This window comes from Anas platyrhynchos, chromosome 3, assembly GCF_047663525.1.
Source record: "Anas platyrhynchos isolate ZD024472 breed Pekin duck chromosome 3, IASCAAS_PekinDuck_T2T, whole genome shotgun sequence".
Lineage (NCBI taxonomy): Eukaryota > Metazoa > Chordata > Aves > Anseriformes > Anatidae > Anas > Anas platyrhynchos.
The window spans coordinates 69,372,294-69,391,718 of NC_092589.1; the positions used below are offsets into that span (position 1 = coordinate 69,372,294).

At 42.4% G+C, this 19,425-nt stretch overlaps 1 protein-coding gene across 1 annotated transcript; it reads right to left on the reverse strand.

The window, feature by feature from the left end:
* Positions 1-267: 267 nt before the first annotated feature.
* NUS1 (NUS1 dehydrodolichyl diphosphate synthase subunit) lies at positions 268-19,308 on the reverse strand. The gene is made up of 5 exons (XM_038176675.2): positions 18,600-19,308; positions 10,350-10,472; positions 7,874-8,026; positions 3,549-3,648; positions 268-2,811 (listed from the first exon to the last, which is right to left on the reverse strand). The coding sequence occupies exons 1-5, from the start codon at positions 18,991-18,993 to the stop codon at positions 2,721-2,723; spliced, it is 861 nt and encodes a 286-aa protein (XP_038032603.2). The 5' UTR covers positions 18,994-19,308; the 3' UTR covers positions 268-2,720.
* Between the last annotated feature and the right edge of the window lie 117 nt (positions 19,309-19,425).

Sequence of the window (19,425 nt, forward strand, 5' to 3'; positions counted from 1 at the left end):
TATTAGCCAGGAACAAATTTAGCAAGTCCCCAGGACTGAGATTTACAGTAAATGCTTTTATTATGAAGGCTTTCGTAATAGCTTCTTAGAAATTGGGAGTGGTTAATAAAAAACTTGTCCAGTTCTTACAGCATAGCGAATGATTTAAGAATAGTATAAAAGAGCATGAAATGTAAAGTTCCCTACTTCCCAGAGTAGTGTAGCAACACGAATAAGGCTATAGCTCCCCAGCCAGAACTATAAAAGTATTCATGTATCACCATAGGCTGTAGAAAGATTATAGTCTTTTATTGGTTTTCTTGTTTTACAGATTCAGATTTAACTTTCAATAATAAAATTCAATAAATTGATTCCCTAATCATAAAAACTTGTTTTACACAGTATGTACAAGTACCCGGAGACTACAGCCACACAGACATCACAGCTGGAGCACAGACCTTCACACGGAACAAGCTAGGGAGAGGCGCTCACTGCAGCGACATACATTCAGAGATCAAGTTGTGGATATGCACAGTGCATTTGGCACAGCTCACTGAAGATTGCCCACACAGGGACAGTAAAAATGATCCCAACTCAGTGATACATGGATTAGTTCAACTACATTAATTCCACGAGGAACACTTACTCACAATTAAACTAGCCATCAGAAGAGATTTGATTAAGTTGAATCAAATGCAGCTGAACTAATCATTTTTTAGTTTCATTAAGCATCCCTCTGTAGACAAATCCTAGACCATGAGGTCTGTCTACAACATAAAACACATCTTTTAGTTGAGATATGCAGGAGTCTGAGGACCAGTGGCAGCTCAGGTATTAAGTATTCTTTGGCAGTTTGATGCAAATATCAAAAATAGATTACTTTTGAGAACTAAACTAAGCTTTTCCCATTTTATATTTCTACTGCCAGCACCAGAACTGCTTTAGTGACACAGTAAGATGTATATATGGTAACTTATACACCACCTTACATTTTGATAAAACAAAATTTGTAACGCGGTTAAACTTTAAAACTCAAGATTCCCCTCCAACAGGCTCACCATTCACCACAAAAAAATTAACATTCAGTGAGAACGCTTTCCTGTGGTAATGACAAAACCTAGGAAACATTGTATGATCGCTCATCTGCTCTGCAGTACAGTACTAGTGAACATTGGAGACCTGCAAAGGGCATTCCAGCTCATAGGGAATGTTATCTGATGTCAGAAGCATTAGCTGATTAAACACCCCCATTTCCTTCATGAGACAAAATAGAACTCTTTTAAGTGCAATCTGATCTTAGTATGACAAAAAACGCAGCTAAGTTTATGCAGTCTTAGAACACTTTTTTTTAATCAAGCTACAACAGTTAAAATACTGTTTCACAAAGAAGCAAACATTCATTTAAAATCTCACAACTCCCTTTGAAAAGGGGAGGGTTTCCTTCCTAGTGAAATACCTATCCTGAAGGAGATAAAGCCAGGCTCATTTTGAAGAGGGGAAAAAAACCCACATACTTCCAGAATGAAGCATCACAGTTCCACAGCCTGCAGGGCAGGAGGCTGAAATATTAATGTTCGTCTCCAGTAATACAGCTCTGAAGATATTGCTTTGCTCAAATGCTGCTATGAAGACTTAATTTCAGATTACTCTCAATACTAGGAGCACAACTAGAATAGGACATTCCACGATGAAGACTCTAGCTAGTGTTGCTATTTAAGTTATCTCAGTTGAGATAGTGTACAGCAGCTTCATTTGACCTTATTTCTTGTCTGCTGCAGACTTCTGTCTGAGCTTCTAATGCACAGGTCAGGACAAACCTAATAAAGGGTTTAAGCAGACTCCCCTGCTGGGTACACAAGCACAATAAGCAAGTGGCATCAGCCATAGTAGTGGACCAGTGCATTTTCAGATTTTTCAACAAGTGATACCAGAGCCTTAGCTAGTTTAGTTTGTCACCTCAGGCTAGAATTTTATGTGGAAAAAAATATATAAACAATACACAGTACTGTTTATGCCCAAGGAAGACTGACCTGATGGTAGGAGAAACTTCACTCAAGGCTGTAAGAATACTATGTATTTATCTAAAAAAAAGAAAAAAAGCACAGGATGGGTATCAATAAGCAGACTGCTTAATCCACTTACCACAGAAGTGACATTCTTTTTTTTTTTTATGGAACCTTTTCCTTATTTCTAGAGCTTGATACCTACTGCTGGCTCAGCCCTGACAGCTAAATAGCAGCCTATTCTTATAGTTAACAGAACCAATATTGACCTCTGAAATTCACATATTACATAGTAAATACATAGTAAACCAGGTGATTAAGTTCTGAAATCCTGACCACGAATAATTAAAAAAAAATATAAAGCTGATGCACATGAGAGGTCTTCCTCAGATTTAAGAATGTCCAGAGACAGAATTCTTGTTTACATCATCCTCTGAGTTGGACACAACCAAATCCTTACATGCTCTTTTGGTCACTGGGACATGAAAGTGAGGTTAATTCAGCTTTGACCAGCTTTGCTTGCAGTAACTGTCGTTTTCATCAAGCAAACCTGTGAATCTCCCCTTCCCCACGTATTCTCACGCATTCACACAGACTCTTTAGAAAGGTAAGACACTTTATTGAATTGGTTGATAAATTAAGAAAGGACTATGAACCAGACTTATGGGTCACAGGTGCTTGTAAACAGACATCAATCCCTTTCTGTGGAAAGCATGACTCAGTGCGCTCAGCCAACAGTCACTTTCCCCAGCGTTGCTCACAGGCTGCATAGCGATGGAGGGCAGAGAAAAAGTCTTCATAGCTGATGTTCTGGTGGGAAGGCAAAGAACTGAGAAAGCAAGTTAGAAAAAGTTAAAATAAGCTTTTATAAACATATGATGCATACGGCCAGTAAGGAATACCACTACTGAAAGCAAACATTCCTCTTCGTAACCTGGAAAAGTTATTCTCAATGCTGTAGTTGTCATACAGCTCCCTAACTAGCTGCCAGTATTGCGTCACCCTCTGAATTAAAAAAAAAGCCTATCCACTGAGGTACATACAGCACTTCCAATTTGTGCAAGAGTTGGAGAAGCAAAGGTCTTTCCACACGTTTTTAAGTGTCCTATAAATGCTCTCTGAGAGCATGTATGTATGAGACATACAGCACCTACAGTCAGTTTAGTTATTGCCAAAGAGGCAAAGCAATCCAGAAGCATTATCATCTCATCTGTCTGATTGGATAATGCAATAATACTATACACGAAATAGAAACCTACATAGGACTCAAAAAACCATGTAAGGAACCCCAACAGAACCTGAATCGAGTTGTTCAGACTAGAAGGTGGCAGAAGTTGTTTGTTAAACCTGAGAAGTAAAGCTTGCTATTGTCTTATGATGACTGATATAGCAACAAAGCCTGGAAGTATGACAGGCTCTCATTTAACAGCTCTTAAATCCTCATATCAAACTCTGGACATCTTTGTTCAGACATTTTTTCTTATGGCTATTTCTGTAAGGTAGGTGATGTATTACAGACTAGTTAGATATTTCAACCTGCTCCCACAAGAATTATAAGCAACTCACATGATCTCTGTCAGTCTGATGTGCCATGGAAGGAACCCTAAAGTGCTGTCCACAGGACCAAACTTCAAGACTAAATCAGGATCTGGAAATCCATTTGTACCTGTAAGAACAAGTTAAATTAGGTTTTGTCAAATTCACCAGATTTATTTATTTTAAGTCCTAAAGCATCTGTTTTTTTAATTGAATGCATTGTTACTGTTTTGTTTTTTGTTTTTTGTTTTTTTTTTTATAAAGCTCCTGAGGAGTCAATAATTAAGAGATCAAGAGAACAGACTGTTCTTGCACAGCCTGAACAGAACTAACTGAGCAAAAGCTTAGCCACTCACTGCAGGCCCAGATGGACTTTTTTATGTCAGAAGTTTAAGACTTGGTAAGGCAGCGATATGAGCAGTTGGATTGTTTTGAATAACAGCAAACCATAACAACACTGCTGCTAAAACCAACCTGTTCTAGTTCCGTCTCAGCAAACTTGATTTCAGTAGCATAGAACATGCTGCACCCTGACCCATACTTACTACAGTCTTAATGTGAATTTGCTGTCAAATACATTAAAAGGACCACTAAAAAAAAAAACCCTTAGATTCCATTGAAAAAATAAATTGATATCAGACTATCAAGAAAACATCTTGTAATAAATATCCTGTCAGATCCACAGTCTTAGACCTCTCCGTATTTAGCTAGACATGCAGTTTAAAAAACAACTTTTACAACAAAGTTTCAGACAAACTGTTGCAGGTGACATCTGTCTGGTTAGATGAGTGAGCAAAAAAAAACAAAAAAAAAAACACATTACCTTGTTCTTCCTGTTAGTAAGCAGACAGCATGATCCACCCCAGGGCAGGTCTAGATGGTGCTGAAGGAGTTCCCTAGGTGCCCACATTCTTACTACCCATACCTTAAGACCCCAGTCACTGTTATTCAACTACTCTAATCCCAACTCCAATGACCTTGTTATCTCTGCCCAGGCTCTGGAACTGTGCAAACAAACACGTGTTTAAAAACCAAAAAGCTACATTTCATTCCCCAAAAAGATAAGACCAAATACTGTGGTTTGATACACAGTGAAGTGTCCCTAAGGTAAGTGAAGCTAATTAATTCTTCAGTAGCTTGCTGTCTTGCTCAACATGAGAGCTTCCTGCTGATCTTCTGAGGCTGAAGGCAATCAGTGGCCAAATGACTTTATCCACCTTCCATATGCTTCTGCCATGCCTAAACTACTCCAGCCTAGCTCTGGCCGACAGGCAATAAGCTTAGAACAGTCTTAGTCCAGCTTTCTCTGCTAATTCTTGCAAGTTGCTTAGGGCAACTTGTGGAAAACAATTTAACACCAAGGGGGACCAAAAAAGTAAGTTAGCTTTCATGCACCTACCCAGCTCACCTGAAAAAGCGTTCCAGCATTCATAGCTCTACTTTGCTACAAGGCTGCATCTAGTCACAAGTACTGCACAGTACGTCCCATTACCGCTCCCATTATCCATTAATTCCACAAGTTAACTGCAGGAGTGCTTACGCTGCATAATCTCTGCCTTCAGCAGATGAAAAGCTTAATGCTGTCTACCCACTCCATACCCACTTCAGATGTTATCTACTCATTTTCTCACTTTTTTTTTAAGCAATCAGGAACCTTATACAAGCCTAAAATTACTCATAGAGGAACTTACATTGGTAGAACAAAACAGGGAATTAAGGTCCCATCTCATTTCCCTCCCCCCAGGTTTTGAAACTCAAGATTTCAAAAAAGGCTGCATCCTCCCTTGTCACTGAATCACTGCAATAGTAATCTTTCTACCAGAGGTAAATAAGCTATTTTCCCAAGTGTGTGCGTTTCTAATGAAGTATTTAGATACAAGAATGCCTTGTGCCACCACTCAGAGCTTATCTTAAGAGAGAAACACAAAGCAGAAGCTGCTGATTTGTTGGGAAGCTAGTATGTTAGTCTGAACCAGCTTTGCAGGGAAGCAGTGAATACTTAAAGTGGGGATTCTGGTGGAAGCGGACAGCTTTACTCATCAGCTGATTCAGAAGCTGAGTACTCCTCAGCTGGCCAGTTCAGCAGCAGGATCTTCAACACTGCAATGGCTTTTCAAACAGGAAAAGACCTTCAGAGAGCCCAGTTAATTCTAATATTTCCTTCTGGTTCCTATCTGAAGAAGCAAAACGAGAATGGACGCTGTAGCATTACTGTCAGAACAGCCTATTTAAACACAGTACTGTGGTTTCCACCCTGCATCCATTTCTCTGCCTTCAAATATCAACACGACAGATACTTATGTGTGGCAACACCCTCAGAGCTGCTAAGGTTAAAGTGCTCAAGATTAGCACACAAAAGACAGAAGGATTTGAGAGCAGAATCTGAACAGAAAGCCAAAAGACTTGGACAACCAAGGGACAGGAATCTGGCAACATCCCTTCTAGATCAGGAATTCTCTAAGGAAAACATGAAAATTTGTAGAGTTGGTAGCACCACCCTTCTCCATGTAGATTTTTTAGGGCAACTTACAGCCTTGTAATCATATTCCGTACCGGGAAGGTGGACAGCAAGCAGAGACAATACTGTAATGCAGGGGTACCTGCTTTTCTGATAAAAAGCTGGTTAGCTGAGGCACTGCTCAGAACAAAGTACACTCACTTACACTGAAGAAAACCCAGGCTGTAAGAATTGGAGCAAGAATGAACAAAGAACCCCAAATTTCCACATGACAACCCAGAACTGCACCATTTTAGAACCAGATTTCGATAACAGCCTCCTGAACTTGAGGAATTATAAAACTACATTACCAGGTATTTAAATTAAGATCTGAAAAAAAGAAAAAGATTTACAGAAGTCACTGTGACCCCTAGGAACATAGCTACTCAAATATTGCTTTTTCAGAATTCCCTCTCAATTTAGATCAGCAACTCAGACCTTCACATTCCATACCTTGAAATTAAGAACGCATGGAAGCTAAGCCTGACTACAACTAAAATGAGCAGTTTCATCAGCTAAATTGGTCATTGAAGAATGGTTTTCCAACTGTCCTAAACATTAAAACCAAGCAAATTAATAAGCAGTACTAGTTATAGATACTATGCTTAGTTACAAGCCATAGGTTAAGCTGTCTACTTTGAGAAGTTTACAGTTTTGACAGTCTAAAAATCAAGATTTCTTTTCCTGTGTTCAGCTATCATGCATTACTTGAACAATACATCTGCTTGATTTTTAAGGCTACGCAGACTAGACCTAATGTTGAAGATACGCAGACACTTCAAGTACAAGGATAGAAGATCAGAAACAATTGTTTGAGAAGCTTCAGTTCAGCAGCACTGGCCAAAACACATACATGGGCATCACTGTGAAGAACTGGTGCCAATGAGCAACCGTTTTAGAGAAGCAATTATTCACTTCCTTAAGTCACCTTTGGGGTATAATAGTTATCCAAGACATCTACATTACTCCCTGAGGTGTCATATTAAACACCTGTTTAAACACTCCATTACAGTGAGGAAGTATCATGCAGTACGCTGAAGGGATAGAATTTAGTTTGACATTAAGATTATAGAGTCTCAACTCCCACTGCAGTCAATCTGCCCAGCAATTCGGCTGATCAATTATTTGAGAACAAAAAAATCTCATCAGATTCCAGTTAATGGAAACCACATGTTAACAGTGTGCCTGCAGACATCCAAGTTTGAGTGTGCTAACTGAAACTCAAACCCTGCCAGGCTAGCCAGTCACAATTAACATGCATGGATCTTCTAGGAAAGAAGAAATATTCCAGTTCTGTAGTGTGACAAGGAATTTGAAGGCTTTATCTAAACTGTTCCTCCTTCATGTGAGATGAGGGCAGCCCTGCCCTTTCCACAGCTATTGCATGCAGCCATGTACCTCAGTGCAGAGTCAGTGATCTGCATGGATTAGTAATGGAAATAACTAACATGAGTTACACAGAAGCAAAAGATCAGCAAGTGCACTATCATTTGCACCCAGGGCAATAGTTCAGCAGCTGTAACAGCTTTAATTCCTCTATCTAAATCTAGAAAAAGACTCACACAGGCTTGCAGCTTGCTATCTTGCAAAAAATTAATCTTAGGTATAAATCTAGTTTCAACTGATCTCAGCAGTGCTTTTTTCAGAAAGTTCATTACATGAAGTTACAAGCTCTGTGGGATGTTCTGTAAAGATCAGACTCCCAATTTAGCTTAGGGTTTCCTTTCAGGCTCTTTATTTAAACAGAAAACAGCAACACAACATCAAGAAATGTTTAGCATAAGTCTGAAAGAAATGCTTATCATGATAAGAACACAGATTAACATCCCCTCCTCCCCACAGATGGTGTCATACTTACTACTTAACAAGTTGTCTAACTCGTTCACGTCCAGGTCTGTATATGTTCTTTGCTGCTGTGCTACCAACTGACAAAAGTTCTGAGCAGCTTTTATTATGTCTGCTTTTCCATCTTCTGGAGACAGCACCTTCAATGTAGATTGGCAATTTAAAACTGAAAGTACAAAACACAGTTTAAAAGCAACAGAAATATGGTTGCTTTGAATGTGCTTTAAATGCTGAAAGTAACTTCATATATTATACAACTAGTCAGAAGCATACATCATCCAGCTATTACAGAAACGGGTAAGAAACATCTAGATTTGCTGTATTACTGAAAAGCAAGCCTGAAGCAACTATTTTGAGGAGTCTTGTGAGATGCCGTTTAATTAAAGTTGTTCTTGAAATGCAGAGACTGTTCCAGGGAATTTACGTTGGTTTTTATCACGCTGCCAGGCAAAGCAGTAAGACCAGGCCACAGAGCTACTGACTTGAGGGTGGCAAGCAATGCAGGAAGACTTGCAGTTCAGTGAAGAAAAAGAAAATCCAATTCTTATCCTATATGAGGAAGGTGTTTTAACAGATACTTTGAACATTCATGTGACAGTATGACTAAGTCGAGGCCCTCCCTGAATATAACAGGATATCCATAGCACTTCATCCTTGATGCAAGAGTTGCAATATTGATCTAAGATTACTACAGAGAAACTAGGTAATAGTACCAGAATTTACCCATCAGTCTGCAATTATGACTGTAATTAAAGAGGACATTTCACAACAACCTTCTCCACATCTACACTATTGTGAGGCAGAAGTGGAATCCTCTCACACAACACAACTTTCATCACAGTATGTTCTGATACAGTACCTAGAAGGCAGACTTACAAAGGAAGCTGCAGACTACAAATCACCAGTGTACTAAACCCAGCTTGAGGTAACTGGGTTAAATACAAGCGCTGTTATTGTGCTTTGTATCTGTGCACACGTTAGACTGATACAAAACATATCACAGTTACTTAAAACCCAGTATTTCTTAAAACTGCAGAATCTGACTACAAAAGACAGAATGCAGTCATAAGAACACTCAAAAAAGCTCAGTCTATCAAAGGTCACCACAATAATTTTCTTGAAAACATTCGATTTATTTGTCATATAGAGAAATAATCTTTAACATCCCATCAGTATGGATGGATGAAAGACATGTAGCTTTACTTTTGGCAAGAAATGAGAAATTGTTTCCTATCATAAACTGGACAGATACCAGTTTGTTCAAAGTATGAAGCATCTGGTCTGGCAATGGAGCCCTCTGTGTAAGAATAAAGGATTCTGTCTAAAGAGAACAGAAGACACCTCTGCTTTTCATGACTTCCAGTACGAAAAATTCCTGAGATTTAAATGTATCCTTTCGGTCAGGAAGTCTGAGAAGTCTTTCAGTAGTTCATTTGAACCGGACATAAATATCCCAGTTGAGCTAAGTGCAGCTAAGCATGCTAGAGTTTAAGACACTAACAGCAGGTCTACTCTGCACTTTAGTTATTTCAGCCTTCACAGGAATAAAAAGAATGCTAAACACAGACGTTTCCATGTAAATGCTAGCATCTTAGCCTAAGGTGCTTACAAAGGTAACTTAATGCTACAACACTGGACTTCACATTGCCCTATATGCTATTGTAGGGGAAGCAAAATTCTGTTAGCAAGATGTAGAAGGAAGACTTACAGAAAAATGAAAAATATGATTGTCTTAAATCTATTATTAAAACTTATGCTCTGTTTAAATATGATGAATTGTAGTTAGGAAAGCTGTAAATATCAGCCCGTCCCTCTGAGGCACAGTCCTAATTTTAAAGTAATTTAATACATTTACATGGACTTCTAGTATGTATGTCTATCAGCATACTTCATTAAAAGTGAATATTTACAAGAGATGGTATTGAATAAGGAACGTTCACCTTGAAATATTTTCTTGTTTTCTACTTCTTACTACTATCAAAAGATTATTTTTTTAAGCCCTTTCCCAGTTACCCATTAATATGGCAACCAATGATATTGCTCTTCCCTTTCTCCCTCTCAACTTTGACATATGAGCGTAAGGTTGGCAAGGTGGAAGTACATGCACTGTAGCCTAACATCAATTCCCTTACTCGAGCTCAAGTGCTTTTTTTCAAGTCTCAACAAGAGAATTTCTCTAACCACGAGAAGTTGAGCTACACTGATCCATTAAAGTGTGTGGCACAATAGCCAGCCTAAAGGGAAGATCCACCTAGGCAGTAATGATTGCTAGGAGCAGGGAAGAATAGCACATCACCATTAGTTACGAACAAGCAATCACAATGAAAGTTTAATACTAGCTCAGGAAGGCCATACGTATTCTGATAATCAGTAGGTTATGAAGGAAAAGGTCATAGTACAGAGAAATGTACTTAAGTAAAAGCAGTTATGATTGATATACAGCTATTTAAAGTCATACCAATTCCCTGCCCAGCCACAATTCACCTTACCTTGATCAGCTTTCTCTTGATTTGCAAATTCCATGGTGTATTTGGAACAATCTAGTCCTAAGAGTTCCTGCTGCTGTTTCAAAATTTCATCCATCAGTCTTGAATTATTCCTCTTGAAAATACCTTTAAAAAAATAAAAAGGTTGCATGTCAGCCACCTTCTGTAGAGTACTACAACAAAAAATCTGATACTGCAAGAGGAAAAAAGAATCGGGCGGTCAGTGCTGGTTTCTAACTGGATTTCATGAGTATGGTAAGAATCCAAAGCAAATGCTACTGCACGTGACTAATTTCAGTGACCTTGCAGGAACATATGCAGGGAGACAACTCTCAAGTGTTCCTCTTTTTCAAAATGTTCCTCTTTTACTCAGCCTGGTTTAAGTAGCAAGCTGCAATTGCATAACAGATAGTTTGAGAATCACTTCACTGTCCTTGGTATGCTGAGCACCAGTTTAATAGCAATACCCTACCAGCACAGGAAGACCAAGTCACCTTAACACCGATTTTTATCGCTGCCCCACACTGCCAGGGATTCGCTATCAACATCAACTACTGCTTACTGCCACATTATTAAGGCCATGGGCTATCAAAGCAAGTCACCACAAAGTGAGCCAGAAGGCTACATCAGCGTGCCAGGTGACATTGCAATGCCCCAGATTTCCTAGTATGAGAATTTCACAAGCTACATATTGCGAGGAGCAATGCAGTCCCCAAGGCCGTCTTGATACTTGTACACTTAGTGTAGATGCATTTTGAGCACAAGAGACTACAAGAACTTGGTTAGGCAAACATACTTGGATTTCTGTTCTGAAGTACGTTTTAGCTTTTAATAGTGATGCCATGCAACTATTTCTAACTACAAGCCACAGTAAAGTGTTAAAGCTTAAATATTTACAACGAAAGAGTGTGGCTAAGCATATTTACTTAGGAACTGATAATGCCTTTATCACTTGGCATTCGGCGTTGCTACTAAGAGCTTAAGTTTCATTCAGGGATCCTATGTCAAGGACTTTTGCTGACCACTCTAAAAGCATGCACACAATCAGCTTACCACTCAAGAAACACCGAGTTTGTACCCAACTTACCAGTCATGCTTATGATTTAATCACCTCAACCTGATTCTGGGATTAGAAACTGCCACAAACAGCAGTTTCCACATCAGTAGTGGGCCAAGTAGCACAGAAGCTTTGGGTTAAGACCATGATACATTAGGAGTTAATTTGCAACATGAAGACATACAATGCACTTAATACACTAGGGAGATCGTGGGTCTACACAGACTTCATTCGAGGTTCTAGTAGGTGGTTAACACATGTGTTTTTCTTCACACCCTAGCCAATTCCTGCAAAAGATATAACTTACTTCATTACACATCTTAGGGATGCTTATAACTTATCACATATTGACAGTTGAGCAAATCTCAGTAGGACAGCAATCTTGATGGACACATGCGTCAGACAACACTTTCACTGATGTTGAATTCATCGCAATTGTTACACTTTGTGCTCCTGCTTACCAGTGTACATTCATATATAGCAGATGATGAGATTGCTTTATGCAATACTGCTGGATAGGACTACCTGGATGAGCCTGCTTTGTGCTAGCATTAGCACTCAATGTCTTCCTTACACTTCAGGTCAGCACCAGCGTAGCTACAATGCTGCTAATTCAGGGCAATCTTCAAGAAGGCTGCGTGTGCCTCACACTCGTAGCAAGTTGCTTGGCTTCCAGCCACTCCAAGATCAAAACATAACCTTCAATATTCACAAAAAGAGTTGGCATAATCAGGGAAAGCTCCTGATCTGGGAAACAGCTGCTGTTTCCTTCCACACCCAACACTAACACCATCAATTCATTTTCACGAGAAGGTATTGCTATTCCAGTCAAAGACTGGTGGGCCAGATTTAAGGATCCGCTCTTCAGCTCTGAAGTAAATGAAGACTCTGAGGAGAACAGACAAGAGAACAAACTAAGGTGCTTACTGAGCTCCAAATCAAAGAAGTCCTTCACACACACAGTACATGCTGAAGACATTACCACTGCATCGATGAAACGCTGGTGCTGATCAGCTAGATCTCACTTCTACTCTCATTTAGCTCATCCATCTCCTTAGTTGTTCAAATCTGGGTCCTATTTTGTTCTTGGAATAGCAGGTAAGCTGTAGTCTGTTGCAGTTGTATTGTGCATTTGTAGCATATCTTTTGAGAAGGACCTTCGCACTGAATGCCAACTGATCCACCAATCTTGACACAGCTGCAGTTTGCCTGCAGAGATGACCCCGAAGCACATCAGAGGGATTTCATTTAAAAGCAATAGCATCTGGAAACTTCACTCTGTCACTCTTTTCTCACTCAACGCACAAGAGACTTTTTCTTATGGTTGCACAGGATAGCGAAGCTGTAGGCAGCAGCACACATGGACCAAACTCACATTTGACGTGAAAAATTATGTGGTTGTAGCTCAGATACACACCCCTTTCCCTTACAGCATCTCAGAAATTCAATTTGTCTACAAGGTGATTTTTTTTTAAACTTAATTTGAAAATATATTCAAGCCAGTTCTGAAGACGCTGTTGCTAACTTATGCATGATAAACATAGTGAAAAAGTGTGAGTATAGCAATTATACCAATAACACAACTCCAGTGTCCCAAGGCAGTAAAGTAAGCCTTCATTTAATACTACCTTCCAGTTTTGTTCAGCCTTCCATACAAGTTGAAAGTGAGCCCATAATATGATTTTAATAGGAAAGTTATTTGACGAGAGCTTTAATGATTTCTACTACTACTGTAACTGTTTGCTGGTAAGCAGGGAAGATTCCAGCACTACCAGGGTTTCTGGTATAGACCAAACACGAGATTTTCACTATTCCTAATTAGAAATAACTCTTGTTTCTGAAAAGCATGCTAGAGGATTGTGTATATTCCAGCAAGTTAAGTATTTTAGGAATTATGCATATTTAAGCACTACCACTCCCAAAGCAAAAGAATATAAAACTTCATTTTTTTTATTTTATTCTTTTAAAACAAATACTGAGAATGTGTTAGCTATTTCTAGGTATAGTTTTTTCTACAGCACAAGCTGCAAGCCCACTACTGATCGTTAGTTCCCAGCCACTCTACAGCCGAGGCAAACCAGAGGAACTTGGGCTTTCTGCTGTAGGCCTGCCATTACACAGGTCTTCTTCCATAACACACCGTGGGCTCTGCTGTAGAGTAGTTAAAAGCCACACCATTCGCAATCAGCTGTGGTGCTGCAGCACAGAGACCATCACTCAGAGACCAACAAACAGATCACGAAGGTCCGCAGGTGCAGCAGAAGCAGGGCACAGAACTGGGGGAACCCCCGGCCCCAAGGAGCACCAGATGGTGTCAGCCACTCATCCAGCTGGACAACCACAGCCACTGCCTGCTCACAGCTTGGTAGCCCCACGGGGTTCAACACTCTCAGTTGCCCTGCTATTTAAAGCAGCACAACCTGGTAAGACATGGGAGAAGAGTCTCTTCCCTACAAGAGAACCTTACTAAAACCAGGCATAGGGAAGAATACGTCTCCATAGCATTTCAGATACTCGCAGATCCTCAACTCTCTTCCAGTGCCAACAGAGTCATCCAGTGTGAGAAGCATCAGACCTCAACCCAGTTCAAATAACATACTTGCAAGAAACTGTTGTAACACATGAACAACTTCTGCCTACATCCCCACGTTGGATCATGCTGGCTGCAGTTTAGTGGAAGAAAGTAGGGTTTGTGTCATTAGACCTCACAGGACACTAAGAGCTAGGAAACGCCTTAGGCTCTTCTACTCCAAGATCCCAGAAAAAACTCCAAGCCTTGTTTGAAAATAGCTGAAGTCACTTCAGCTTCATCCAAATTGAATCCACTGAAGCCATAGCTAACCAAGCGGGAAGAATTCAGAGCAGCACTAGGCAACCACTCCTCCCACATTTCTTCCTGAAGGGACTCGATGTGCCAGGACAACAAGAGCTTGCCAGCAGGCAAGACAAAATATTACTGCTTCCATACTACCCAGGCCTGTAAGAATATCACCTTGTACAGATTAGCATTAGACCGTATTACATATGTCTAGTAGACCATAATACATATTACACTTGTCTCCCCCATCTAAGTGAGCACACCGAGTACACAAACAGTTCTATGCATTGATCACATCTACTCAACTACCAAATAGTCTGGGGGAGCCTGCAAGTCTAGATTGCAGCTAATAAAAATGTATCTGGTTTCCTACTGTACTTTATTCTTCCAAAGAATTTCTAAAAGGAAATTGGTCAGAAGTAAAAGCTCACTCACAGAGCTAAATCCTGTATAAGGAAACTCAAGTTCTCAACAGAGTAAGTAGTACTACAGGCTTTAACAAGACTTCAAGCAGAAGCATCTCTTCAGGAGCTCTAAGTATTGAAATGCCAAGGCTCTGCATGCCCCCTGAAAATGCTCTAGCCTTGTCCTAGATTATTTCAGGAAAGCTTCTGATAACAGAAATAACACTCAAGGAACATCTCATGACTAGCAAATAACTTTAACAGGAGAAGGTATCTAATACTGGTCAAAGGCTACCCAGCAGGTTGGCTCAGCTGCTGCTACGTAACTGCAGCCACAGCCTTCTGACTGCGGGAGAGCTGCATTATTTCCTCCAAGATAAGATCTTGACTAGCACAGATGGATATCTACCATGTAATAGGGCTGGGAATGCAGAAGTCCACAAAAATAAATCCTTGATCAAAAACCTATTCAAATCAAGATTTAGTCGATCTGAACTTGATAACCAAGGCACACACCGTAGCACAAACCTTATTAATGCTTTGTTTTGTTGCATAGTCACAAAGTATTTAGAGAATTGGGAGAAAGAAAAAGGCCCCTAAACACCAGAGGCAATGTAAGAATGCCATCTTAGGTTCTGCTTGGGAAAAATGTCTGTTTTGCACACCACAGGACCTATCACACCACATTTATTATGGCACAAGGCAGCCATCTCTATTATAGTTGTCTTGCATTATGCAAGGACTCTTACTCCAGTCTTCTGGAATACTGATTTTCATGGATTCAGAGGAGACAGCCAGGTACCTGGTAAGGTTCCACAAGTATTACTTGTTGTCTCAGTACCATACTGGGTTCTCTTGCCATTGTCCATGAGACTCAGTTAACTGCAGACAAGCTGCCCTTAGAGTTACTAGTGCAGCTGCTGCAACACACCAGGGTGAGCTGGGATGCAGTTACTTATTTTGAAGAACAAAGGGTATCTTCTCTTTAGTCAGTTTGTCAAAAATACAGAAAGTCACTACTATAAACACACAACCAGCTTATCTGCTATTTCTTCTCAGAAGAATGCCACACTTCCCCCTTTTTCCCATAGGTGATCCCATTAAGGTCACATTTTTAATTTAAGCCTTCTACAGGAAGCTGACAAAAACGATTTCCTTCCAGAGGACACAGCCATGGAAAAGCAGTCCTGTAAATAAAGTTTCCTGCTTCAACAAGAAAAATCTCACTACTACAAGCACGCAGTGAAGGAAGAAACAAAGCACACTCCACTCTATCTAACTGAGAAGCAGAGCACCTTTGCTGGGTCGATGGCTGGTACAGCTGTATGAGCACAGCCCTCCACTGCAGCAGCTCAGCACACCACAGCTAAGTCCCACCACCTGAGAAGATGAAAACGAGCAAAGCATAACTAAGGTTCACCGTCTGCTACTGAGGGCAGCACAAAGTGAGTGATTTTTTTCAGCTTCACTTACTAGTTACTGCTGAGCGCTCCCTCCATCCGTCGCTACCATTCAGAACTGGATTTAGCAACAAGTCTGCAAGGCACTACAACGCCCTACTTAGCCATAAGCCCATCTGGAAGCACTCAGTGTTCAATCCAGGAAGCGTAAGGGGCTTAGCACAGAGAGAAAGGCTAATACCTGCTATCACCCACAGTCCCGGTACACTCAAGCCATGTGAATGACTACTTGCTCAGAGCTCACTCTCTGACACCGTTTTAAAAGGCTCAAATTCCTTTTGCTGTGCAGAACAGATATGGCTGCTATCCCAGGAAATGCTCTGAAAGCCTGTGAAGAACATGGATGTGTAATAGCAGGCTAGTCTCATCAAGTCTGAGAGTTTGGCAAAAGCTAATGATTTAAAACTACTTCATTGCTGTGGATTAAGGCTTGCCTTCATCAATTATGTACCAACAAATTGGAACGCAAGCTGCTAATTAAACCAGCATATTGAAGGAACTAATAGCATTAGTTATGGAAAAATATTTCCTGAGCTGGAAGTCATGAGATCACACCTACATTTTCAAATTTTAAGGGTATTAACAAAACTTACACCCATGCTTAAGTTGTGTGCTAGGAACTAATACATGGGAACAGCAAACAAACTCTACACAAAATCATTTATTTCTGAACTGCTGGCAGAGACAATTGTTCTGCAAGGTTATGTCAACCGCAATCCTCTTCAGAGGTCATAACCTCGTCATTTCTGGCCATCATCTTTACAGCCCTGTAACAGTCAGACTCGGATCTGACTGGATCTCAGCACGTGTTCTGGAGAAGCAGAAGTAGCTTTTCCACAGTGAAAACATACGTGATAGAAGTGCTGACATCTCCTTTCCAGACAGGATCTCAGTGACAGCGGCTGTGAGTGCTGTCTCCCTGCTCAGTGCTGTTCACTTTGTAACCATTCGAATCTGAAAAGCAAGAGCACTAAGAAATGTGATTCTCAGCACGATCTGTTCCTCAGGTCAGCTCACGTACATGTTTGCAGAGCACAATGCAGAGATCTAAAGAGATTAAGTGTACATAAGCAATAGGCAATATTGCAAATAGTTGGAGGTTTGACAGAAAATGCAGGGACCCTCAAGCCTCTCTTCAGGACATGAGGGAAATTCCTACTCTTGTTTACCACCAATACTGGGTCTGCTCCATTTGATCTGGTTGAACGCTTTCCAAGCTGAGAGCAAAAACATCAACACATAAATGGCTTCTCAGAAGGCACTGTCTTTTCTGTCCTTGAGATGACGGGCAAACATTTTATACTATTGCTTGGCTTTCAAACGAGGAAGCAAGTATTCTCCCACTGAAACACAACACAACCAAGTTCTGCAACTACCCTACACAGGTCAGTTTAAGTTGGTGACTGGTATTAAGCCCAGGTACTTATAAAGATCTTGGAAAGTTTGGTGAAAGTCAGGCCACTTGAGTCATGTATCTCACATGAAGGACCAGATACAAAACAAGAGCTGTCAGTGGCAGTCATTAAGAAAAAAACACAGAAGCCTACGCTCAGGGAAAGGCCTCCTCAGATGCTTTTGCTCCCTTGATCACAACAGATATCACCTATTTTGGTAGGATGCACAGCTGCATTTCTCCTGAAAGACCACTAGAAGACAAGTGTTACAGATGATACCTCTACCTTCCATAAATATACAGAGCTGGTCTAATTTACGTGACATCTCTAGATGGCCATCAGAAGTGGCTCAAAACAACAGCTGAACATTGGTGTCTGACAGTCCCACCACTGACACGAAGCGCACCAAGATCTTCAGTGTGAAGCTTTCTCCTTTAGAGAGGACAGGAGCATATGAGGCCATCCATCCCTGGGATTATCAACTCTTCTGAGCTGAAGTTTCAGTTGCAGATTATCTCTCAGCAGCTGGGCAGGAAGTTCAGCTAAGGAAATCTTGACTACGGCTGGTTTCATCTCCTCAACAGGAAATAGCATGAGGATGACTTTTTCAGGATTGCTGCACAGAATCTGAGCAATCTGCTTGCTCAGATTGCTTCTGAGAATAAACTCAGATCTAATCTTTATGATTTTAAGTGATGCGGAATCAAGATATCTATAAAAGCAGGAGTGTGACAGCCTCACATTTGAGATCCAGTAACAAATGAAATCACAGATCAGACACAAGCACCACCAGAGCTTTCACAGGTGCTAGCCCAGGGCTAACTCAAGCTTCATGTACCACAGGAGCTTATGCTGAATGCAGACCATTTCTTTCATCTCACCGCACCAGCAGGCCATACCCATTCAAGTTCAACTACCTGTCAGCACTGTCTCTTCCCAGGAAAAGGAATGCAAGACGACAGGTGGCTACTAACACCCACACCCAGTCCTGGACGTCCGTACCCTGCTTAAACTCAACCCGTAGGTGCACGAAGCCCTCAGCTCTCCACCAGCAGACCCCAAAGGGCACGGCGCCCGGGTGCCAGGAGCTCTGTCCGGCTCGGGGCCAGGCATAACTCACCGTTATGGTCATAGACGCTGACGTAGGAGATGCCCACCGCCATGCACCACACCACCAGGCTGGCCATGTCCGCGTAGCTCGGCTCCTCCTCGGTCACCACCAGCCCCACGTGCACCGGCAGCTTGCGCAGCGCCTTCCCGTCGGGCCGCCAGCGCTGCCGGCCCAGCGCCGCTCCGCGGAGCCTCCTCCTCCTCGTCCACCCCCCGCCGCATTCCCGCCGCGGCGCGGGGCCGGCCGGCCGCAGGGCGAGCGCGGCGGGGGCGAGCAGGGCGCAGGAGGCGGCGACGACGGCGGCGGCGGCGCGCGGGGCGGCGAGCAGGGCGCGCTGCAGGCAGAGCAGGGCGCGCAGCAGGGCGTGCAGCGCGCGCCACGCCAGGCCCCCCGCGCCGCTCATGGGGGCGCGCGCAGCGGCGGCGCCAACGGCTCCAACGGCTGCAACGGCCGCGCCTCACGGCCCGCAACGGCCGCAACGGTTAACGGCGGCGAGGCGGAGCGGGCCGGGAGGGGCAGGGGAGGGGCAGGGGAAGGCCGGGGGATGCCGCCGCCTTCAGGAGGGGGCCGCCGCCCGCCCCGCCATCGCCTCAGGGAGCCCGCGGCCCCCGCCCGGTCGCCGCCGCTGCCGCCGCCCGCGCCGCCATGTCCCGGCCCCTTCCCCTCTCACCCCCACACGCGCCCGCACGCCGTTGGCCGCCCGCTCGGCACACGTCACTTCCGCCCACGGGGAGCGAGTGACGTGGCGCTGCGGGGAGGGGAGGGGAGGAGAGGAGGGGGCGTGGCCTAAGGGCAATGGGTGGGGCCCGCGGGCGGTGGGCGGGGCTTAAGACAG